This window comes from Apteryx mantelli, chromosome 1 (assembly GCF_036417845.1).
Source record: "Apteryx mantelli isolate bAptMan1 chromosome 1, bAptMan1.hap1, whole genome shotgun sequence".
In the NCBI taxonomy this organism is placed as follows: Eukaryota; Metazoa; Chordata; class Aves; order Apterygiformes; family Apterygidae; genus Apteryx; species Apteryx mantelli.
The window spans coordinates 1,883,314-1,904,111 of record NC_089978.1 but is presented as its reverse complement, the minus strand read 5'-3'; the positions used below and the strand labels follow the sequence as shown (position 1 = coordinate 1,904,111).

The 20,798-nt window shown below is 66.2% G+C and overlaps 3 protein-coding genes across 3 annotated transcripts; 1 reads left to right on the top strand and 2 right to left on the bottom strand.

Moving 5' to 3' along the window:
* The first annotated feature begins 5,295 nt into the window (after positions 1–5,295).
* LOC136991033 (erythroblast NAD(P)(+)--arginine ADP-ribosyltransferase-like) lies at positions 5,296–6,445 on the top strand. The gene is made up of 3 exons (XM_067289511.1): positions 5,296–6,097; positions 6,232–6,270; positions 6,363–6,445. The coding sequence occupies exons 1-3, from the start codon at positions 5,296–5,298 to the stop codon at positions 6,443–6,445; spliced, it is 924 nt and encodes a 307-aa protein (XP_067145612.1).
* A 7,281-nt stretch (positions 6,446–13,726) lies between these two features.
* On the bottom strand, positions 13,727–15,920 carry LOC136991032 (ecto-ADP-ribosyltransferase 5-like). The gene is made up of 3 exons (XM_067289510.1): positions 15,849–15,920; positions 14,430–15,138; positions 13,727–13,743 (listed from the first exon to the last, which is right to left on the bottom strand). The coding sequence occupies exons 1-3, from the start codon at positions 15,918–15,920 to the stop codon at positions 13,727–13,729; spliced, it is 798 nt and encodes a 265-aa protein (XP_067145611.1).
* A 1,271-nt stretch (positions 15,921–17,191) lies between these two features.
* Positions 17,192–20,424, bottom strand: LOC106494278 (neuronal acetylcholine receptor subunit alpha-10-like). The gene is made up of 5 exons (XM_067304998.1): positions 20,355–20,424; positions 19,838–19,983; positions 18,587–18,741; positions 17,911–18,443; positions 17,192–17,688 (listed from the first exon to the last, which is right to left on the bottom strand). The coding sequence occupies exons 1-5, from the start codon at positions 20,422–20,424 to the stop codon at positions 17,192–17,194; spliced, it is 1,401 nt and encodes a 466-aa protein (XP_067161099.1).
* Between the last annotated feature and the right edge of the window lie 374 nt (positions 20,425–20,798).

Here is a 20,798-nt window from a genome sequence, read left to right as displayed (position 1 = left end):
GCCCGAAGAGCGGATCCGGCGCAGGCAGCTCGGGGGGCTTCGGTGAAGGCATCTGCGATGGAAGGAGGAGGAGTGAGACGTCAGGGAGGCCTCAGCTGAGAGTCACCCACCGGCCGGGTCGCGGTCAGGGCTGAAAGGGGGCGAGCGGGAGGACGGGCAGTGAGAAACGGCTCCGTCTCGACATTCCCAAAGCAGATTTTCAGCTGTTTAAGAAAGACAAAAGAAAGAGGAAACAGGAAAAAAAAAAAACTCTAATAGTGCAAAAGCAGGTGGAAATGTGGTGTTTTGGGGTGATCTCGGCATTGCTGGGTGGCTCCGAAGCCCCTCGCCTCGGCTTGCCCTTTCCACGTGCCCCCAGAAGGTCCCTTGTAATTAAGCCCAGAGGCGACTTTTCTCTTTGGGCAGCCAAACCCCAAATGCAGGGCTGGGCTGGGGCAGGTGCTGGGGCCCATTTCCCACTCTGGGAACCATTTCCCACACGAGGACCCATTTCCCACACGAGGACCCATTTCCCACACTGGGGCCCATTTCCCACTCTGGGACCCATTTCCCACTCTGGGACCCATTTCCCACACGAGGACCCATTTCCCACAGTGGGACCCATTTCCCACAGTGGGACCATTTGCCATGTTGGGACCCATTTCCCATGCTGGGACCATCTCCCACACCAGGACCCATTTCCCGCACTGGGACCCATTTCCCATACTGGGACCCATTTCCCGCGCTAGGAGCCATTTCCCGCACTGGGACCCGTTTCCCATACCGGGACCCATTTCCCACACTGGGACCCATTTCCATGCTGGGCCCATTTCCCACACCAGGACCCATTTCCCGCACTGGGACCCATTTCCCATACTGGGACCATTTCCCACACTGGGACCCATTTCCTGTGCCAGGACCCATTTCCCACGGCGGGACCCACTTCCCACACCAGGACCCGTTTCCCACTCTGGGACCCATTTCCCGCGCTAGGATCCGTTTCCCACACCGGGACCCATTTCCCGCCCTGGGTCCCATTTCCCATGCTGGGACCTATTTCCCACACCGGGACCCATTTCCCACACCGGGACCCATTTCCCACGCCAGGACCCATTTCCCATGCTGGGACCATTTCCCGCGCCAGGGATGTCCCTACCCCACCCGGTGCAGGATTCCCCCTGGAAGGGGGTTGCTTCTGCCTCCGGCCTTCAAAACCCCGCGGGCTCCGGGCCGGGGCTGCCTCCTCCAGGGCCCCCAGCCACCAGCCCGACCTCCGACCGCCGCTGACACGCGTGTCACGACGTGGCCCGTGCTCAGCGGCCCGACGCCCCCGGGTGCGAGTGCACCGAGGCAGCGGGGCTGCACGGGCAGAGCCGCTCCGTCTAACGCCGCCCGGGCGAGCGCCGGCTCCCAGCCCCGCGACACCCGAGCGCCGCAGAGCGACGGCAGCTCCGTGCAGGGGCTTTCCGAGCGGCGTCACTGCGACCCGCTTGGCAATGCCGGACGGCGCCGCGAGCGATTCCGGGCGGTCACGGGGGGGGGCTGGGGTGTAAATAAGCGGGAAGGAGCAGGTGCGGGGGGCGGACGTGGGGCCGAGCGAGCCCTGCTCGAGGCTGCTATAAAAAGAAAGCCCAGGCGCTTCTCACGTGTCCTGCCAGCGATGTGCGGGGGGCGCCGGGAGCTCGCCGAGCCGGGAGCCGGGAGTGGAGGTGCCGGGCTGTGCCGCGGCCGGAGCAGCAGCGCAGGTAGCGTCTCGGGGGGTGTCCGGGGGGGGGCTGCGGGTGAGGGGAGCTGCGGGGACGCTGGTGCGAGCGAGTAGCGCAAGCGAGGGCGATCGATCGCCGCCCCTCGGCTTCCAGCCCCTCGGCTGCTCTTTGCCAGCTCCTGCTGCAAGTCCGTCCCCCCCCCAAAAAAAAAACACCGGAAGGGGCTTTCTCCCCAAAACCGGGACCGACGCCGATCTCCGCTGCGCTTCTCTCTGCAGGCGCCTCCCGCCGCCCCCCGCGCTTTAGTCACCTTCCCCGAGCCGAAGGCTGCTCCCGCTGCCCGGCCTCGCCGGCGCTGAGCTCCTGCGGCGCGCGGAGCAAGCGGGAGCCTCCGTCCCCGCGGAGCCCCCTCGACTCCCCACAGCCCGGGCCTTCCCCACGGCTCTTCCCGACGGGAGCGCGCGCCCCGCATGGAGCGCCCGGCGCTGGCCGCGGTGCTGCTGCTGGTGCTGCTGGTGGTGGTGGTGCTGACCCTGGTGGCTGGCGTCGCCCCACGCAAGCGGGACCTCTTCCCCGTCAAGGAGGTGACGCTGGACATGGCGCCCAGCTCCTTCGACGACCGCTACCGGGGCTGCGCCGGCACCATGGAGGCCGAGCTGGCGGAGCTGAACCGCACCGAGATGACCGGCAACCGGGTCTATGCCGAGGCTTTGGCCATGTCCTGGTGGGCTGGGTGACGGTCCCGGCTCCCCCGTGCTCCCTGCGGAGCTGTGATCCCCCCGGAGCCGAGCGGTGCCAGGGCTCTGCAGCAGCCCTGCGGTGTCGGTGCGGTGAGGGCTGGGTGCAATTCCTGCCCTGAGGAAAGGCCTGGCACGGCGGGACGGCGGGAAGTGAGTATTCCAGGCGAGAAGTCCCAAGAGCGCCTTCGCCGAGGAGGTGAGGAGGGAGCGCCCTTCCTTTGCTCCGGGCACGTCCCGGCCACCAGCGCGCCCCGACGGCCGCGTGTCTCCGTATGCCGTACGTCGGGTCACACGCCAATGCCGCAGCGAAGCTTTCCGGCTCCGGGGCGGTGGCGGTGGCCGGGCGATCCGTGCCGAGCGAGGACGGGGGCCGGCAGCAGGCCTGGGCGTTGGCGAACGCTCTTCGGGGCCACTGCTGCCGTGCTGCCCCCGCTGTGGCGGCCACTGCTGCCGTGTTCTCCGCGGAGCCTGTCTGGGCTGCAAGAGCTTTGCTTGTTCCCATTTCTTGAAATAAAACGATGGGGAAACGACGGCTTCGTGGCTCAGAATGGGCCGAAGGGGTCCCCGAAGGGCTGGTCCCGGGGGGCCCTGGGTAAGGGGGTCTCCCCCCATCTGGGCTGAAAGGGGGCGAGCGGGAGGACGGGCAGTGAGAAACGGCTCCGTCTGGACATTCCCAAAGCAGATTTTTCAGCTGTTTAAGAAAGATAAAAGAAAGAGGAAACAGGAAAAAAGAAAGACTCCAGTAGTCCGAAAGCAGGTGGAAATGTGGAGTTTTGGGGTGACCTCGGCGTTCCTGGGTGGCTCCGAACCCCCTCGCCTCGGCTTGCCCTTTCCACGTGCCCCCAGAAGGTCCCTTGTAATTAAGCCCAGAGGCGACTTTTCTCTTTGGGCAGCCAAACCCCAAATGCAGGGCTGGGCTGGGGCAGGTGCTGGGGCCCATTTCCCACACGGGGACCCATTTCCCGCTCTGGGGCCCATTTCCTGTGCTGGGACCATTTCCCATGCCGGGACCATTTCCCACGCTGGGACCCATTTCCCACACTGGGACACATTTCCCATGCTGGGACCCATTTCCCACTCTGGGGCCCATTTCCCATGCTAGGACCATTTCCCACACTGGGACCCATTTCCCACACCGGGACCCATTTCCCACACTAGGATCCATTTCCAATGCTGGGCCCATTTCCTACGCCAGGACCCGTTTCCCACACCGGGACCCATTTCCCACACTGGGACCCATTTCTCACGCCGGGACCCATTTCCCACACTGGGACCCATTTCCCACGCTCGGACCCATTTCCCACACTAGGATCCATTTCCCATGCTGGGCCCATTTCCTACGCCAGGACCCGTTTCCCACACCGGGACCCATTTTCCGTACCAGGACCCATTTCCCACTCTGGGACCATTTCCCACGCTGGGACCCATTTCCCGCACCAGGACCCATTTCCCATGCTGGGACCCATTTCCCGCACCAGGACCCATTTCCCATGCTGGGATCATCTCCCACACTGGGACCCATTTCCTGCGCCAGGACCCATTTCCCACTCTGGGACCCATTTCCCGCACCAGGACCCATTTCCCATGCTGGGATCATCTCCCACACTGGGACCCATTTCCTGCGCCAGGACCCATTTCCCACTCTGGGACCAATTTCCCACACTGGGACCCATTTCCCATGCTGGTACCATTTCCCGCACTGGGACCCATTTCATGCACCGGGACCCATTTCCCGCTCTGGGACACATTTCCCACACCGGGACCCATTTCCCACACCAGGACCCATTTCCCGCTCTGGGACACATTTCCCACACCGGGACCCATTTCCCGCGCCAGGGATGTCCCTACCCCACCCGGTGCAGGATTCCCCCTGGAAGGGGCTCGCTTCTGCCTCCGGCCTTCAAAACCCGCGGGCTCCGGGCCGGGGCTGCCTCCTCCAGGGCCCCCAGCCACCAGCCCGACCTCCGACCGCCGCTGACACGCGTGTCACGACGTGGCCCGTGCTCAGCGGCCCGACGCCCCCGGGTGCGAGTGCGCCGAGGCAGCGGGGCTGCACGGGCAGAGCCGCTCCGTCTAACGCCGCCCGGGCGAGCGCCGGCTCCCAGCCCCGCGACACCCGAGCGCCGCAGAGCGACGGCAGCTCCGTGCAGGGGCTTTCCGAGCGGCGTCACTGCGACCCGCTTGGCAATGCCGGACGGCGCCGCGAGCGATTCCGGGCGGTCACGGGGGGGGGGCTGGGGTGTAAATAAGCGGGAAGGAGCAGGTGCGGGGGGCGGACGTGGGGCTGAGCGAGCCCTGCTCGAGGCTGCTATAAAAAGAAAGCCCGGGCGCTTCTCACGTGTCCTGCCAGCGATGTGCGGGGGGCGCCGGGAGCTCGCCGAGCCGGGAGCCGGGAGCGGAGGTGCCGGGCTGTGCCGCGGCCGGAGCAGCAGCGCAGGTAGCGTCTCGGGGGGTGTCCGGGGGGGGAGGCTGCGGACGAGGGGAGCTGCGGGGACGCTGGTGCGAGCGAGTAGCGCAAGCGAGGGCGATCGATCGCCGCCCCTCGGCTTCCAGCCCCTCGGCTGCTCTTTGCCAGCTCCTGCTGCAAGTCCGTCCCCCCCCCAAAACAAAACCGCCGCAGGTGGCTTTCTCCCCAAAACCGGGACCGACGCCGACCTCCGCTGCGCTTCTCTCCGCAGGCGCCTCCCGCCGCCCCCCGCGCTTTAGTCACCTTCCCCGAGCCGAAGGCTGCTCCCGCTGCCCGGCCTCGCCGGCGCTGAGCTCCTGCGGCGCGCGGAGCAAGCGGGAGCCTCCGTCCCCGCGGAGCCCCCTCGACTCCCCACAGCCCGGGCCTTCCCCACGGCTCTTCCCGACGGGAGCGCGCGCCCCGCATGGAGCGCCCGGCGCCGGCCGCGGTGCTGCTGCTGCTGGTGGTGGTGGTGGTGACCCTGGTGGCCGGCGTCGCCCCACGCAAGCGGGACCTCTTCCCCGTCAAGGAGGTGACGCTGGACATGGCGCCCAGCTCCTTCGACGACCGCTACCGGGGCTGCGCCGGCACCATGGAGGCCGAGCTGGCGGAGCTGAACCGCACCGAGATGACCGGCAACCGGGTCTACGCCGAGGCCTGGGCCAGCGCCGTGTCCCGGTGGGGCGAGTGGCGGCACGCGGGTCCCCGGCCGCGGGACCTCAAGCCGCAGCAGGAGATGGCCATCCTGGCCTACACCATGCAGGGGCCGCTGCACGGCGAGTTCAACGCGGCCGTGCGGGAGGCCGGGCTCTCCCGCCGCCACTACCTCGACCACTTCCACTTCAAGACCTTGCACTTCCTCCTGACCACGGGCCTCCAGGCGCTGTGGGACGCCCAGCCCCGGCGCTGCCGCAGGGTCTACCGCGGAGTCAGCGGCGTCCGCTTCGGCGCCGAGCGGCACCGCTCCGTCCGCTTCGGCCACTTCGCCTCCTCGTCGCTCAGGAACGCCAGCGCCTGGCGCTTCGGCCGGGACACCTTCTTCTCCGTGGAGACGTGCTACGGCGCCGTCATCAGGAACTTCTCCTTCTTCCCCGAGGAGGACGAAGTCCTCATCCCGCCCTCCGAGAGCTTCGAGGTCACCGGTGTGGCCCGCGCTGGAGGCCGGGCGATCATCGAGCTCCGCTCCCAGGGCTCCTTCAGCTCCTACAACTGCGAGTTGGTGCAAGGTGAGGTGGACGCGGGGGAGCGGGCGGCACGGTGCAGCGCGGTGCAGCTCCCCTCCAGCACCCGGCCACGCTGGGGCGACGCGTGGGGCGCGTTGCAACCGCTGCTCCGTGCACATTGCTGCTTTCTTCAGCAGAGAAAAGATGCAAGACACGGCCGTGCGTGTTCAGCGTGGGTAAGGAAACCGCTGACGGCCCCATTCCCCAGGAATTCCCCCTTTGCACCCTCCGGGCCGTGACTAACACCCCTTTTTCTGGCGTTCCCCAGGCCGGAGCAGCCTGGCGGCCCCCTCAAGCCTCTGGGGGCTGCTGCTGGCAGTCAAGGCCCTGACGGCGACAGGAGGTCCCTGACGCTCTCCGTGCACCCCTGGCATTGCGGCTGCGTGGAAAAGCAGGTCTCGGAAATGCCCAAAATGCGTGTCCGGCGCAGCATGGGCTCTGTTGGGGAAGGAGCTGCGAAAGCCCTCGCGCGCGGGGTCGCTCCTGCCCGCCCGCCTCGCGCCGGCACCTCTGCCCCTGCGGCTCCTGCAGCGGCTCTCGGAGGCGACGGCCGGCTCCGGCCCCGGCTCCAGTCCCGGCCCCCCGGAACAGCTCTGGGGGTGCCACGGGGCGAGGTCGGCTCCGCTGCTTCGGCTGCATGCATTTCCCTGGCAAGTATTGTAGGGTAATAAAAACCTTCCTCTGGCATGGGGAGGCATCCATGAGGGTTTCCTGCGGCTCCCTGTGGAGGCTCTTTGGGAGAGCGGGCTGGAGCGAGGTTTTCGGAAGAGCCTGGCAGCCCAGGCCCTGCTTCGCAGCCAGGCTCGGGGGGGGGGGTGTCTTTGCCAGCCCTGCTGTGCCCCTAGGGCAGCCAAAAATGTCCAAATCTCCCAGGCCCAGCAGCCTGGCCACCAGCACCCTCTGCCCTGGCAGGCAGTGAGAACCGCATCCATCCTGCACCATACGGCTTCCCTGAGTGCCCTGCAGGCTCCCAGGCATCAGTGGGGACCGGGGGATGAGCAGGGACCAGAGGGGATGAGTGGGGACTGGGGGATGAGCAGGGACCAGAGGGGATGAGGCAGGATGGGGATGAGCAGGGACCATGGGATGAGCAGGGACCAGGGGGGATGAGCAGGGACCGGGAGATGAGCAGGGACTGGGGATGAGCAGGGATGGGAATGAGCAGGCATCGCTCTCGGGGTGCAGCACGGGCACCGGTGCTGGCCTTGCTGCAGCCGGGTTTGAAATGACGGCACCAACACTGCACCCGCCTGTGCATCTGCGTTAGCTTTATTGGGGCAGAAGGGGGGGGGATTTCCTGGGGAGCCACCAGGGATGGAGAGTCCACAGACTCTCTGGGCAACCTGTTTCCTTATGTTCAGAAGGACCTGCGTGTGTTTTGGTTTGTGCCCATTGCCTCGCGTCCTGTCGCTGGGCACCACTGAGAAGAGTCTGGCCCCATCCTCTCGACACCCTCCCTTCAGATACTTGTACACGTTAATAAGATCTCCTCTCAGTCTTCTCTTCTCCAGGCTAAACAGGTCCAGCTCTCTCAGTCTTTCCTCAAGAGATGCTCCAGTCTCCTAATCATCTTTGTAGCCCTTTGCTGCACTTGCTCCAGTAGTGCCACATCCCTCTTGCACTGGGGAGCCCAGAACTGGACACACTACTCCAGATGTGGCCTCAGCAGGGCTGAGTAGAGGGGCAGGATCACCTCCCTCCACCTGCTGGCAACACTCTTCCTGATGCACCCCAGGATACCATTGGCCTTCTTGGCCACAAGGCCACATTGCTGCCTCATGCTTAACTTGGTGCCCACCAGCACTCCCAGGTCCTTCTCCGCAGAGCTGCTTTCCAGCAGGTCAACCCCCACCCTGTCCTGGTTCATGGGGTTATTCCTCCCCAGGTGCAGGACCCTGCACTTGCCTTTGTTGAACTTCATGAGGTTCCTCTCTGCCCACCTCTCCAGCCTGTCCAGGCCTCTCTGAATGGCAGCACAGCCCTCAGGCGTATCCACCACTCCTCCCAGTTTTGTATCGTCAGCAAACTTGCTGAGGGTGCACTCTGTGCCTTCATCCAGGTCATTGATGAAGAAGTTGAACAAGACTGGACCCAGTACTGACCCCTGGGGGACACCGCTAGCTACAGGCCTCCAACTAGACTCTGTGCTGCTGATCACAACCCTCTGAGCTCTGCCATTCAGCCACTTCTCAAGCCACCTCACTCTCCACTCATCTAGCCCACACTTCCTGAGCTGCCCGAGGAGGATGTTCTGGGAGACAGTGTCGAAAGCCTTGCTGAAGTCAAGGTAGACAACATCCACTGCTCTCCCCTCATCTACCCAGCCAGCCATTCCATCCCAGAAGGCTATCAATCAGATTGGTTCAGCATGATTTCCCCTTGGTGAAGCCATGCTGACTACTCCTGATCACCTTCTTTTCCTCCGCATGCTTGCAGATGGCCTCCACGATGGGCTGCTGCATCACCTTTCGAGGGATGGAGGTGAGGCTGACTGGCCTGTAGTTCCCTGGGTCCTCCTTCTTGCCCTTTTTGAAGACTGGGGTGACATTGGCTTTCTTCCAGTCTTCAGGCACCTCTCCTCTTCTCCATGACCTTGCCAAGATGAGGCAGAGTGGCCTAGCAATAACATGCGCCAGCTCCCTCAGCACTCGTGGGTGCATCCCATCGGGGCCCATGGATTTGTGGGTGTCAAGTTTGCCTAAATGATCTCTAACCCCATCGCCCTCAACCGAGGGAAAGTCTTCCTCTCTCCAGACTTTCTCTCTTGCCTCCAGGGTCTGGGGTTCCTGAGGGCTGGCCTGAGCAGTAAAGACTGAAGCAAAGGCGGCATTCAGTAACTCTGCCTTCTCTGCATCCTTCGTCACCCCAGCACCCACCCCATTCAGCAACGGGCCCACATTTTCCCTACTCTTCCTTTTGCTGCCGATGTTTGAGTTGGGGAAGAAGGATGGCTCTGGACGCCCACTGACTGGTGCACAGAGTTTTATTTGCAGCGGCCGGGAGGGGAGCAGGGCGTCGAGCTCAGCAGGGCGCTTTCTAACGGTGCCTGTGGCCGGGCGTTGAGCTTCCTTATTGCGCGCGGCAGCGGCTCCTCGCCTGGCGCCTCGCGGGCGCTCGCGGCCTCCTCCCGAGGAGGGCGGCACATCTGCGCACGGCCTTGCGCAGCGCTCGGAAGGCGCCGCGAGTGCAGCCCGGGCACAGCAGGGAGCCCAGCGGCGCTCTGCAGCCGGCAGCGGCGGCAGCGCGGGCGGCGGGAGGGGAGGGCGGCCGCGCTGGCAGGGGCCAGAGCTGCGCGGTGGGCCAGCGCGTCAGGGCCGGGGGAGCCGAGGGCCGCGCTCGGCTTGGGCCGCGGGGCTGCGCGGGGGGCGCGAGACGCCGAGCTGCGCCTTGGCCTGCGAGCGGGACGGGCGCCCAGGCCCCCAGCAGGATGGACCTGCGCTCCACGTGCGCTGGCCAGTCCACGTGTGGGGTTTTGGGCACGCAGTCGAGCAGCTTGTGGTCCTCCTCGCTGAGGAACACGGTCTGGTTGGGCCCGAAGCGCACACGCCGGCATGTTGGGATTGCCGGTGGGGCTGCGGGGTTGACCAGCTGTGCCAGGTCTCCTGCAGCCGTGGGGGCAGTGGGCAGCAGCAGCAGCGTGTGCTGGGCCACAGGGACGAGCAGGTCAGCGGTGTGCGTGTGCTGCAGGCAGGGCTCGTGAGGCTGTGCAGTGGGCGAGGCGTCCTTGCTCGCGAGGCTGGGAGGGAGAAAGGAGGTGAGGAGGGAGCGCAGGGCTGCGTGTTGCCCCCCAGCAGGAAGCCCTGGTGCTCGCCGTGGGTCTCCGCGTGGCCGTGGGGCAGCCCCCCTGCAGGCAAGGGCTCCGCTTACCCTGCCTGCCAGCTCCCTGCCGGCTCCTGCACGTCTGCCGTGGGGAGGAAGGAGGCTGCTGGAGGAGGAGGCAGAGAGGCAGTGAGCAAGGGCAGCCCCTGCGCGCAGCCCCAGCCGGGGCAGAGGGTGGTGGGCGCAGGCAGCAGGGGGTTTGTGGGCAGGAGGCGCTGCGGAGCGCGGCTGCGCTCTGGCACGGGGCTGCTCACCTCCGGGCTCCTGCACGCTGCCATTGCCCAGGCTGCCAGCGTCGCCCCGGGGCCCCTACAGAGGCCAAGCAAGCGGTGGTCAGCGGTGAGCATGCAAGCTGCGCCCAGGTGCCCCCTGCTCGCGGAAGGGCTGCGCTGGGAAGGCAGAGCTGAGGGTGGAGGCAGCTCTGGGGCAGGCCAGCGCGGGTGCCCTTGCTGCAGGCGCTGCCGGAGGGCAGAGCGGGCAAAAGCAGGCGTCTCTGCCTGCCTCCTACCTTGGGCCAGCGGCTCCTCATGCCCGGCACGAAGAGCACCGCCGCGCACAGCGCCGCGACGACGTTCCAGGCCGAGGGCACGTCGCGCAGGCACAGCAGCAGCAGCAGGCTCAGGGCCACGAGCTCGCACGCGGCTCTCGCGCGAGGCTCCATGCCGCCGGAGCGAGGGCGCCTCGAGCGTGCAGCCGGCACAGCGCTCTGCGCCCACGTCCTGTTTGCAGAGGGCGAGCCGAAACGCGGCACGCGGCTCTTAGCAGGGCTGCCCCGACGGCGACCCTCAGCCTCCCGGCACAAGGCAGGGCAGCAGCACCCAAACTGCCCCGCAGCAGCTCCCTTCCCGTGCCCGTGCACCAGCCTCCCCGGCCCCAAGCCTCTGCTCTGCTCCTGGGCTCACCCTGCGCACGATGCTCCGCGCCCCGAGATTGACGGCGTCAACCTGCACCGGGAGAAGAGGCCGAGGCCGCCGAGAGCAACCCTGGAGGAAGAAGGGCGCAGTGCGCTCGCTGCACGGGCCTTGCCAAAGGCGGGCAGAGCGCCGCGAGGGCAGCAGAGCCTGGGCAGAGAGCCGAGGAGGCAGCTCTTACCCCGCTGCCTCGCTCCTGGGTCGCAGCGCAAAGCCGCGCTCTTCACCCGCTCGCTCGCTCGCTCGCTCGCTCGCTCACGCACTCGCTCACTCGCTCGCTCGCAGGCAAAGTGACCCCGGAGGTGCCCCAGCCCCAGCGCCAGAAAGAACCCGCGTTGTGATGCGATGGCGACACCACGGCGACACCCCTGGGGCGCGATGGCACCGCCAGGCCTCGGCTGACACCGCTGTCCCCCAAACGCCAGCAGTTCCCGGCACTGCCAGAACAAGCCCCGCGCGGCTGCGGCCGGCAGAAACCCCAACACACCCGAGAGCCGTCACCTTTGCCAAGCCCATAGGAAGGTGGTGGCCTTTTCCTGGCGGTGCCAGACCCCTGTGTCCTGGCCATGCAGGCAATGCCAGCAGCGATGTCTCCCCGAACACGGCGCCCAGCGCCAGCGCACCGCGCGCTGCCGCAGGCTCCCCCGCGAGCGGGCTCTCGTGGCACGCCTGGGTCGCAGCGAGGCTCTGCTCTGCATCCGTGTGCAGCTGAGGAGCTGCCAGGGCCAGGGCTGGCATGGAGAGTCAGGCCCTTTCCCCAGAGGTCCCGCATGGCTGCGGAGGCAGCAGCCTGGCCAGGCCCTGCGCGGGAGGCCTGGGATAGCGCCCGCCGGGTGCTGCAGGCACCCTCGACGCAATGCCCGACTCAGGGCTGCTGCCTCCAAGAAAGCACCAGCCGGCAGGACGCTCGAGGAGCCAAGGGCGCGCTGGCAGCACGACCGGCCGCAGGGTGCCGCGGACCCTCTGATCACAGAATCACAGAATTGCAGAATCACAGCATGTTTTAGGTTGGAAGGCACCTCTGGAGATCATCTAGTCCAACCCCCCTGCTCAAGCAGGGTCACCTACAGCATCTTGCACAGGATCGCGTCCAGGTGGGTTTTGAATATCTCCAGAGAAGGAGACTCCACAACCTCTCTGGGCAACCTGCTCCAGTGCTCTGTCACCCTCACAGTGAAGAAGTTTTTCCTCATATTCACACAGACCTTCCTGTGTTTCAGTTTGTGCCCGTTGCCTCGCGTCCTGTCGCTGGGCACCACTGAAAAGAGTCTGGCTCCATCCTCTCGACACCCTCCCTTCAGATACTTGTACACATTGATAAGATCTCCTCTCAGCTTTCTCTTCTCCAGGCTAAACAGGCCCAGCTCTCTCAGCCTTTCCTCATAAGAGAGATGTTCCCGTCTCCTAATCATCTTTGTAGCCCTTCACTGGACTTGCTCCAGTAGTGCCACATCCCTCTTGTACTGGGGAGCCCAGAACTGCACACAGTACTCCAGGTGTGGCCTCAGCAGGGCTGAGTAGAGGGGGAGGATCACCTCCCTCCACCTGCTGGCAACACTCTTCCTGATGCACCCCAGGATACCATTGGCCTTCTTGGCCACAAGGCCACATTGCTGCCTCATGCTTAACTTGGTGTCCACCAGCACTCCCAGGTCCTTCTCGGCAGAGCTGCTTTCCAGCAGGTCAACCCCCAACCTGCACTGGTGCATGGGGTTATTCCTGCCCAGGTGCAGGACCCTGCACTTGCCTTCGCTGAACTTCATGAGGTTCCTCTCCAGACATTGGTCCCGTCGCTACGCTGCCCACCTTCGAGGGAGTCTGGAGGCGGAGACAGGGCTGCGGGGTGCAGGTGCCTTTTCAGGGGAGCTGGTGCCCACTGCCGTGGAGGCCAGTGGACCCCTTGTGCAAGACGTGGCCGGGGAAGGGAGGGAAGGGAGGGTGTGGGGGTCTTGCGGCAGGAGCTCTGGTCTTGCACGAGGTTGTGTCTGGAGGGCTGCAGAGGAGGAGGCGAAGCCAGTGGTGGTGCTGGTGGGCAGAAGGCAGGGATGTGAGCGGGTGGGACTGGGCAGGGAGACTAGATGTTCTCCAGAGGTGCCCGGCAGCCTCAGCTGTTGTGTGCCTCGGTGATCTGCTCCCTTGGGGCACCGACGCTCGCCAGAGAGACACAGTCCGCTGGCTCCTTCCCAGCAAAACCCTCCGGTCGCTGTTGCAAGGAGCGGTGGTGGCTCTTTCCTGGCGTCCCTGCGCCTGAGTGCTCGAGGCAGCCGGGGGCTGGAGGGCCAAGCCGCAGACGCAGGTACGGAGGAGGGAGTCCTGAGCCAGGGCTGACGAACCTCCGGCAAAGAAGCCTGCAGAGCTTCCCACAGCCCGGCGGACAGCTGAATCCGGTATTTGGATCGTGGAGGGGAAGAGCAAGAACGAAACTGCCGCTTGGACGGACCCTGCTTCCTGGACCGGATCCCCTCCCGGGGGGTTTCTTCCTCCGGACAGAGAAGGTGCCAGCACGGGGCGATCCACGCACGGGGTCGCCTCGCTCTGAGCAGCCGGTGCCGGCCGAGCGGGCTGTGTGGCAACACCCCCCCCACCCCCCCCAGGATTAACCAAAATCCCAATTATTCATCTCAGAAGAGCTGCCAGTGGTGTTACTAAAGGACTGCAGGGCCAGCGGTGGGGAATGAGCAGGGACTGGGGGGGTGAGCGGGGACAGGGATGAGCAGAGACCGGGGGATGAGCAGGGACTAGGGATGAAGAGAGACCGGGGGGATGAGCCGGAACCAGGGGGATGAGCAGGGACTAGGGGGATGAGCAGGGACCAGGGGGGATAAGCAGGGACCAGGCATGAACAGAGACCGGGGAGATGAGCGGGGACAGGGATGAGCAGAGACCGGGGGATGAGCAGGGACTAGGGATAAGCAGGGACTGCGGGGATGAGCCGGAACAAGGGGGATGAGCAGGGACTAGGGGGACGAGCAGGGACCAGGAATGAGCAGGGACCGGAGGGATGAGCAGGGACTGAGAGGATGAGCAGGGACCAGGGATGAGCTGGGACGGGGATGAGCAGGGATGGGAATGAGCAGGGACTGGAGGGATGAGCAGGGACTGGGGGATGAGCAGGGACCAGGGATGAGCAGGGATGGGAATGAGCAGGCATCGCTCTCGGGGTGCAGCACGGGCACCGGTGCTGGCCTTGCTGCAGCCGGGTTTGAAATGACGGCACCAACACTGCACCCGCCCGTGCATCTGCGTTAGCTTTATTGGGGCAGGAGCGGGGGGCAGGATTTCCTGCGGAGCCGCCAGGCCGGGCAGCCTCGGAGCCCCCCGGCCCTGGCTGGGGCCAAGCAGGGGATCAAAGCACGCCTGATACGGGAGCGCCGAGCCGCGAAGCATCCAGGGGGGGAGAACACCGAACCTCTGGCTCAGCCGCTGGCATCATCCCGGCATCATCCCAGGGCGAGCGGCGCTCTGCGAGGGTGCCGGAGGGCTGCAAGGAAGACGGGCTCTCAGCCAGGCATCCCGCAGGCTGCCGCCACCGCCGCCGGTTCAGCGCCTTGCCGGGAGCCCGCGGGGCTGCAACCAGCCGCGAGGCAGCGCCGGCTGCCACTTACCTTTCACGTACTCGCAGTTGTAGCGGCTGGAAGTGCTGTTTTGGCTGTGAAGGACAAACTCGTTGCTGCGCCCGCTCCGGGCAAAGCTGACCACTCGGAAGCACTCGTACGGGGGGATCAGCACCTCCTGCTCCCGGGGCATGAAGGACAGGCGGCTGATGGGCACCCCGTAGCACGTGTGGATGGTGAAGAAGGTGTCCGTCCCGAATTTCATGGCTTCCTGCTTGTCCAGGGAGGTGGAGGTGAACCTCCCAAACCTGACCGTCTTCCCCTGGGGATGCAGGTGCAGGCGGAAGACCCCCCGGTACTCCTCCGGCCGGTAGGTGCTGGTGCAATCCTGCCTCAGCACTTGCAAAGCTCTGGTCAGGTAATAGTGCATGGCTTTGTACTGGAAGCACCGGAGGTAAGAGCGATGGTCCCTGCCGTCCTGTGCCACCGCTCTGTTGAAGTCCCTGTGAAACCTGGAGACAGCACTGTATGCCAGGACGGCTATGCCGTACTCCGCCCGGAAGCCCGCCGGCAGGCTGAGTTTGCTGTGCCGCCGCGACCACTCGGCTTCCGCTTTTTCCCACACCCGGGAAAACCTGGCGTTGGCTGCTTTCTCCTTGCTCAGCAGCTTCTTTGCGTGTATCTCCATCTCCTCCGTGCAGCCACGGTACTGGTCGTCGAAGGCGTCGCGTGCCATGTCCAGCACCGGAGGCTTGGCCCGCTGGCGGGAGAAGCAGCGGGAAGTGCCGGGACGCCATGCCCGGCCCGCGAGGGACGCGACGGCCGAGCCAGAGAGCCTGGGGAGCCGGGCAGGGGGCGGTGGGGCAGGGCTGGGGGGCTGCTGCTGGCAGGGCTCTCCGAGGAAAGGGGGGGGTGGCACCGAAGGGCAGAGTTTGGGCATGGGCAGCAGGCGAGCGGGGCTGGGGCCGGCGGGAGGCGAAGGGATGCTGGGGGGGCAGCGGGAGGCCGGGGGGGGGGAGCAGGGGGCAGGAGCCAAGGAATGCAGCAGGGTCAGCCCCCCCCCCCCCCCCCCGGTGCCGTGCTGCGACATGGGGCAGCCCCGGAGCCTCGCCAGGGTCACGTTCCTGGCTTGCGGGATCCCCGTGGGCTGCGTGCTCCAGCTGGCTCTGCTCCAGCAACACAGGGGTTTGCTCCGGGAGAGACCCCACTGCCCAGGGATTTGCTCCAGGAGAGATCTGAATGCCCAGGGGTATGCTCCAGGAGAGATCTGAATGCATGGGGGTTTGCTCTGGGACAGATCCTGCTGCCTGAGGGTTTGCTCCAGGAGATATCCCACTGCCTAGCGGTTTGCTCCAGGAGAGATCCCACTGCTCAGGGGTTTGTTCCGGGAAAGATTCCCAGTGCCTGGGGGTTTGCTCCAGGAGGGACCCGCTGACCCTGGATTTTCTCCCAGCTCCACCAGGCAGTTACCTCGAAGGTGCTCCGGAGGCTCTGCTCGGAGAGGACGGCCAGGGCCAGAACCAGGAGGCACCTGAGGGTCATTTTCTTGCTTGTTGAAAGGGAAGACGGTGATGAGCCAGAGAGGAGGAGGAGGAGGAGGAGGAAGGCAAGGCCTCCCTGCCTGTGCCGTGCACCCTCGTGTCTCCGTGTGGGTCTCTCTCAGAGCAGCGGCTCCCAGAGATGCTCCCACCTGCCCATGGGTCGCATCTGCGTGCAAAAATCCATGCACGTGCCCGTGCAAATGCACCCGCTTCTGCTGGGTTGCACGGTCACGGCTGCCCCGAGCCACAGCTCTGCTCCCCGCCGGCTCCATCCCACGCCGGAGCTGAAGCTTTGCCCTACCTGCGCTCCCCCAGGGACCCTTTCCAAAGCAGCGGCTGCCTCCGACGTGCAACAGGGGCGGACAGATCTCTGTGCTGCGCCGCAGCGCTTAAAAGCGCCTCTGCAGGAGCGCAGACCACACAGGAACCCGAGGCCGTCGCGGTCCCCCCCCTCCCCGGGCCCCGTGTCACCCCCCCTCTTGCTCGCCCGAAAGCATGGGAAAACCACGGGGCTGCAAAGCCCAAGCGATGCAACGCCGGTCCTGGCCCCTCGGCATGTCCGGGGTGGGAAACTGCCCTCTGGTCCCGGCTGGGCACCAGGCTGCGGAGCAGAGGTGCTGGAGAAGCGGGAGCGTGGCCGGCTCCAGAGCACTGCGGGATGCGATTCCCCGGGGCCAGGGCCGAACCCGCAGCCCTGTCCGCTCATCCCAGCTTCGTCGGAGCAGGAAAACTCTCGTGCCTCAGTTTCCCTTGGCCGAGACAGACAGGCTAAAACCAGGGCCGGGAGCACGCCGTCTACCTCATCTCACACCTCTGACCGCATCCTCTCCGGCTCCGGGGGGGCTGCGCAAACCCACCCAGTTCTGGGAAACAGGTTTAGCACCAAAGCGTTGCGGACAGACGCGCTGACGCGCGTGGGGCTGGCGAGAAAGGCCGCAGCTGGGGGACGTTTGCTACGTGATCGAAGGCTGAACGGTTTCGCCGGGCTGCTGCCAGGTGAGAAGGTGGCGGCAGTCACCGGCCATCCGGTGCCGGGGGGGATCCCAGCTGGATCCAGCGCCCCGGTGCGCCGGCAGCCTCCCCCTGCTCGCTCCTGAGGATGCCCCTGGATGTGCAGGCACCGAGGCGGGAAGCAGAGCGCAGGGGACACACGCCAGCCTTTATTCCCCGCTCGGTTTGTTTTTAGCCCCGGCATCTTCCTCGGTTGGACACGAGGGATTGGGAAGAGCATCCCGGCGTGGGGGCCGGCGGCTCCGTGGAGCACCGGGGCCGTCAGACAGCTTTGCCCACGATCAGCACGCTCATGAAGAAGACCATGACGAAGAAGACCCACATGAAGAAGCGGTCCATCACCTTGGCCACCTTCTTCCACTCTCCGGCGCGGCGCTGAGCTGCCCGGTGGTCGCGGAAGCAGCCGGCGATGTAGCCGACGTTCCTCAGCAGGGCATCGTGGTGGCACAGGCACCGGCCCCGGGGGCAGCCCCGCGCCTGGCTCCCCCCGCCGGGGCTCTCCTCTGCCCAACCCGTCCCCATCCCATGCGGCTCCTCCTTGCTGGCCCTGCCGTCCACCGTGCGCGGATGCCGGGGGCTCTTGCAGTTCTCCCCCACCTCGTAGACGAAGAAGACCCGGGCCATGTAGTGCAGGATGAGCTTCTTGGCCCACCTGGGCACGGGCTTGGCGCCCGGGCCGCAGTGGTGGATGTTCATGATGAAGATGGTCAGCGCGGTGGAGGCCGTGATCATGGTCATGGTGGCGATGTAGTACTTCCCTGCAAGGCAAGCGTCAGCCGTCATGCCGCGGCACGGCTGGGGCGCGGAGGTCCCACCCGTGCCCACCAACGCGTGACCCCCCCCTCCATGGAGCACGAGGAGCCAGCCAGCAGGACGGCTTCCTCCTCCCGGCCGAGCCCTCCTCCGTGCCGGGACGAGGACGAGCGCCTGGGCCCCCCGCTCAGCCTCGGGGCGGCGAGACGGGGCCGGCGGGCGCTCACCGATCAGCGGCACGCTCTCCGACGGCGGCATGCTCTCCGCCACCAGCAGCTGGAAGACGGTGAGGGCCAGCAGCACCGTCACGCCCAGCGAGACCTTCTCGCCCGAGTCGGCCGGCAGGTAGAAGCCCAGCGGGGCGAGGAAGGAGATCATGATGCAAGGCAGGAGCAGGTTGAAGATGTAGAAGGAGGCGCGTCTCTTGAGGAGCAGCGTGTAGGTGACGTCGGGGTAGGGCTCCGAGCAGCAGCCGTAGGTGATGACGTTCCTCGTGGCTGGCATGCCCAGCACCTCCCACTCCACGTTCTCCACAAAGTCCGTCAGGTCGCCCGTGTCCAGCCGGTTGTGGAGGTCGATCTGGTTGCCGTTGTAGGTCCAGGACCCGAAGGTCAGGCGGCACTGCTGCCCGTCGAAGGGGAAGAAGGAGACGTCCACCTTGCAGGAGCTCTTGGTGATGGCCGGCGAGTCCCACATGATCTGCCCGTCGGAGCGGAGCACCACGTTGGTCTCCACGGAGCCGCTCAACTGGTCGTCGGCTCTGGCGGAGCAGGAGAACGGCCGTGGGCCGGGAGCGCCCGTGCACGGAGAGCCGGGCACGGCTCCGCCACGCCGGCGCCTCTTCCCGCGCCCCGACGCCGGCGGCACCCCGGCTCCGCCACCCCGGCGCCTCTTCCCACCCACTTGTTGTAGAGGACGATGTCCGGCCGCCAGACGTAGCTGCTGGGGACGCGGATGCTGTCGATGCCGTCGTAGGCGTCCTTGTCCCAGGTGAGGAAGGCGTCGAGCCAGGCCTGGCGGACCCACAGGTAGGCGGTGAGCACCTGGTTCCTCTCGTCCTGGCGCCCCGGGGCAGAGGAGCCGGTGGGTGCCGGGGACGCGGCACGGCCCCGGACCCAAATATAGCGCCGGCCGCCGGACCCTGCTCCGGGGCCGCTGGCCCAGCCGGCTCTGCCAGGGCTACGAGGGACTTGGGAGGGTTTTGGGGGGCTGCATTGGCTTCAAGGGGGTGAGCGGGGCTGGGGGAGGGCTGAGCTGGTTGCAAGGGTCTGAGCTGCTTTTGGGGGGTCTGAGCTGCTTTTGGGGGGGGTCTGAACTGGTTTAGAGGGTCTGAGCTGGTTTTGGGGGGTCTGAGCTGCTTTTGAGGGGGTCTGAACTGGTTTTGAGGGGGTCTGAACTGGTTTAGAGGGTCTGAGCTGGTTTCCATGGGTCTGAACTGGTTTCCAGGGGTCTGAGCTGGTTTCCATGGGTCTGAACTGGTTTCCAGGGATCTGAGCTGGTTGCAGGGGGTCTAAGCTGGTTTTGGGGCGTCTAAGCTGGTTTCCAGGGGTCTGAACTGTTTTGGGGGGATCTGAACCGGTTGGAAGTGTCTGAGCTGATTTTGGGGTATCTGAGCTGGTTTCTGGGAGTCTGAGCTGCTTTGGGGGGATCTGAACTAGTTTCCAAGGGGCCTGAGCTGCTTTCGGGGGGGTCTGAACTGCTTTCGGCAGGGTCTGAGCTGTTTCCAAGGTTCTGAGCTGATTTTGGAGGGGGGGGGGTCTGAACTGGTTTAGAGGAGTCTGAGCTTGTTTCAGGGGTCTGAGCTGGTTTCTGGGGATCTGAGCTGGTTTCCAGGGATCTGAGCTGGTTTCGGGGGCTCTGAGCTGGTTTCCAGGGATCTGAGCTGGTTTCAGGGGATCTGAGCTGTTTTGGGGGGGCTCTGGGCTGGTTTCCAGGGATCTGAGCTGGTTTCCAGGGCTCTGAGCTGGTTCCCAAGGGGCCGAGCAGGCTCTGGGGGGGGACGGCGCTGGCTCTGCGGGTCAGCGCTGGGCATCGCCCCGGGCTGAGCGTCACCGGCCGTTGGGTCGGAGCGGAGCGCGGCCGAGCAGCGGCCGGAGCGCGGGGGCGCAGACCCGGCCGGCTCGGGGTTTCGGAGCGGGTCGGGCGGCCGCTCACCATGTCGATGATCTGGGAGAGGGTGATCTGCAGAGTGACGTTCAGCGCCCGGTCCGTGTCCTCCACGGGGCGCAGGGCGCTGGAGTAGTTGGCGAAGAGGTCGCGGAGCAGCTTGTAGGCGAATTTCCCTTGGGCTCCTCGGCAGCCTGGACGGACACGGACACGGACACGGACACGGACACGGACACGGACACCGAGCCGGGCTGGGGAGCAGCAAAGCCCCCAGCGCCTGCTGGCCCCCGGCCCCATCCTTGGGGCTGCTGCTTGGCTCCTCTGGGGCTTCCCGAAAAGCGGCAGCTGCCCGTCCCCATCCCCGTGCCCATCCCCGTGCCCGTGCCTGCTCTGAAAGTTTCATGAGGGATCGCATTTCGTCGGTGTCTCGCAAGACGCGCTCACCGCCCGAGGCAGGCCGCTGGCGGTTGCAGCCGGAGCGCCTTCCCGGCGGCTTTGCACGGCCCGGGAGAGTCGCAATCCGGTGGGATTGCAGCGCCGGTGGAGCCCCTTCCCGCGCGCTTACCTGGGGCCAGGAGGGCGCCCGCCGCGCACAGCGCCAGCAGCGAGCCGGGCAGCCGGACGCCGGGCGCCATCCTCGCGCGCTCGCCCGGTCCAGCGCCCCGCGGGGACTCAGGAGCCGGACGCGGGGGACATTGCCGGGCTCAGCTGCCCGCGGGGTGCCGGGGCGCAGGGACGCTCCGCCGAGAGCTGGGAGGCCGCCAGCGAAGCCCTCCCCGCGCGGCATCTCCCGCGGGACGGGGAGGGATTTTGTGCTGCCTTTAAGGGCTCGGCTCCGGCCGGCGGGGTGACGTCAGGGCCGGGGACGGTGGCTGTTGCTGCGCGGATGCGTGGGGGAGTTGCGCCGGCAGAGTCGAGCCGCTGAGCAACTCTACCCAAAGGCTTTTCCGAAGGGCCTTTCCCGACGCGGAGCAGCGGAAACACCGGGTGCAGGCAGGAGCCCCGGGTG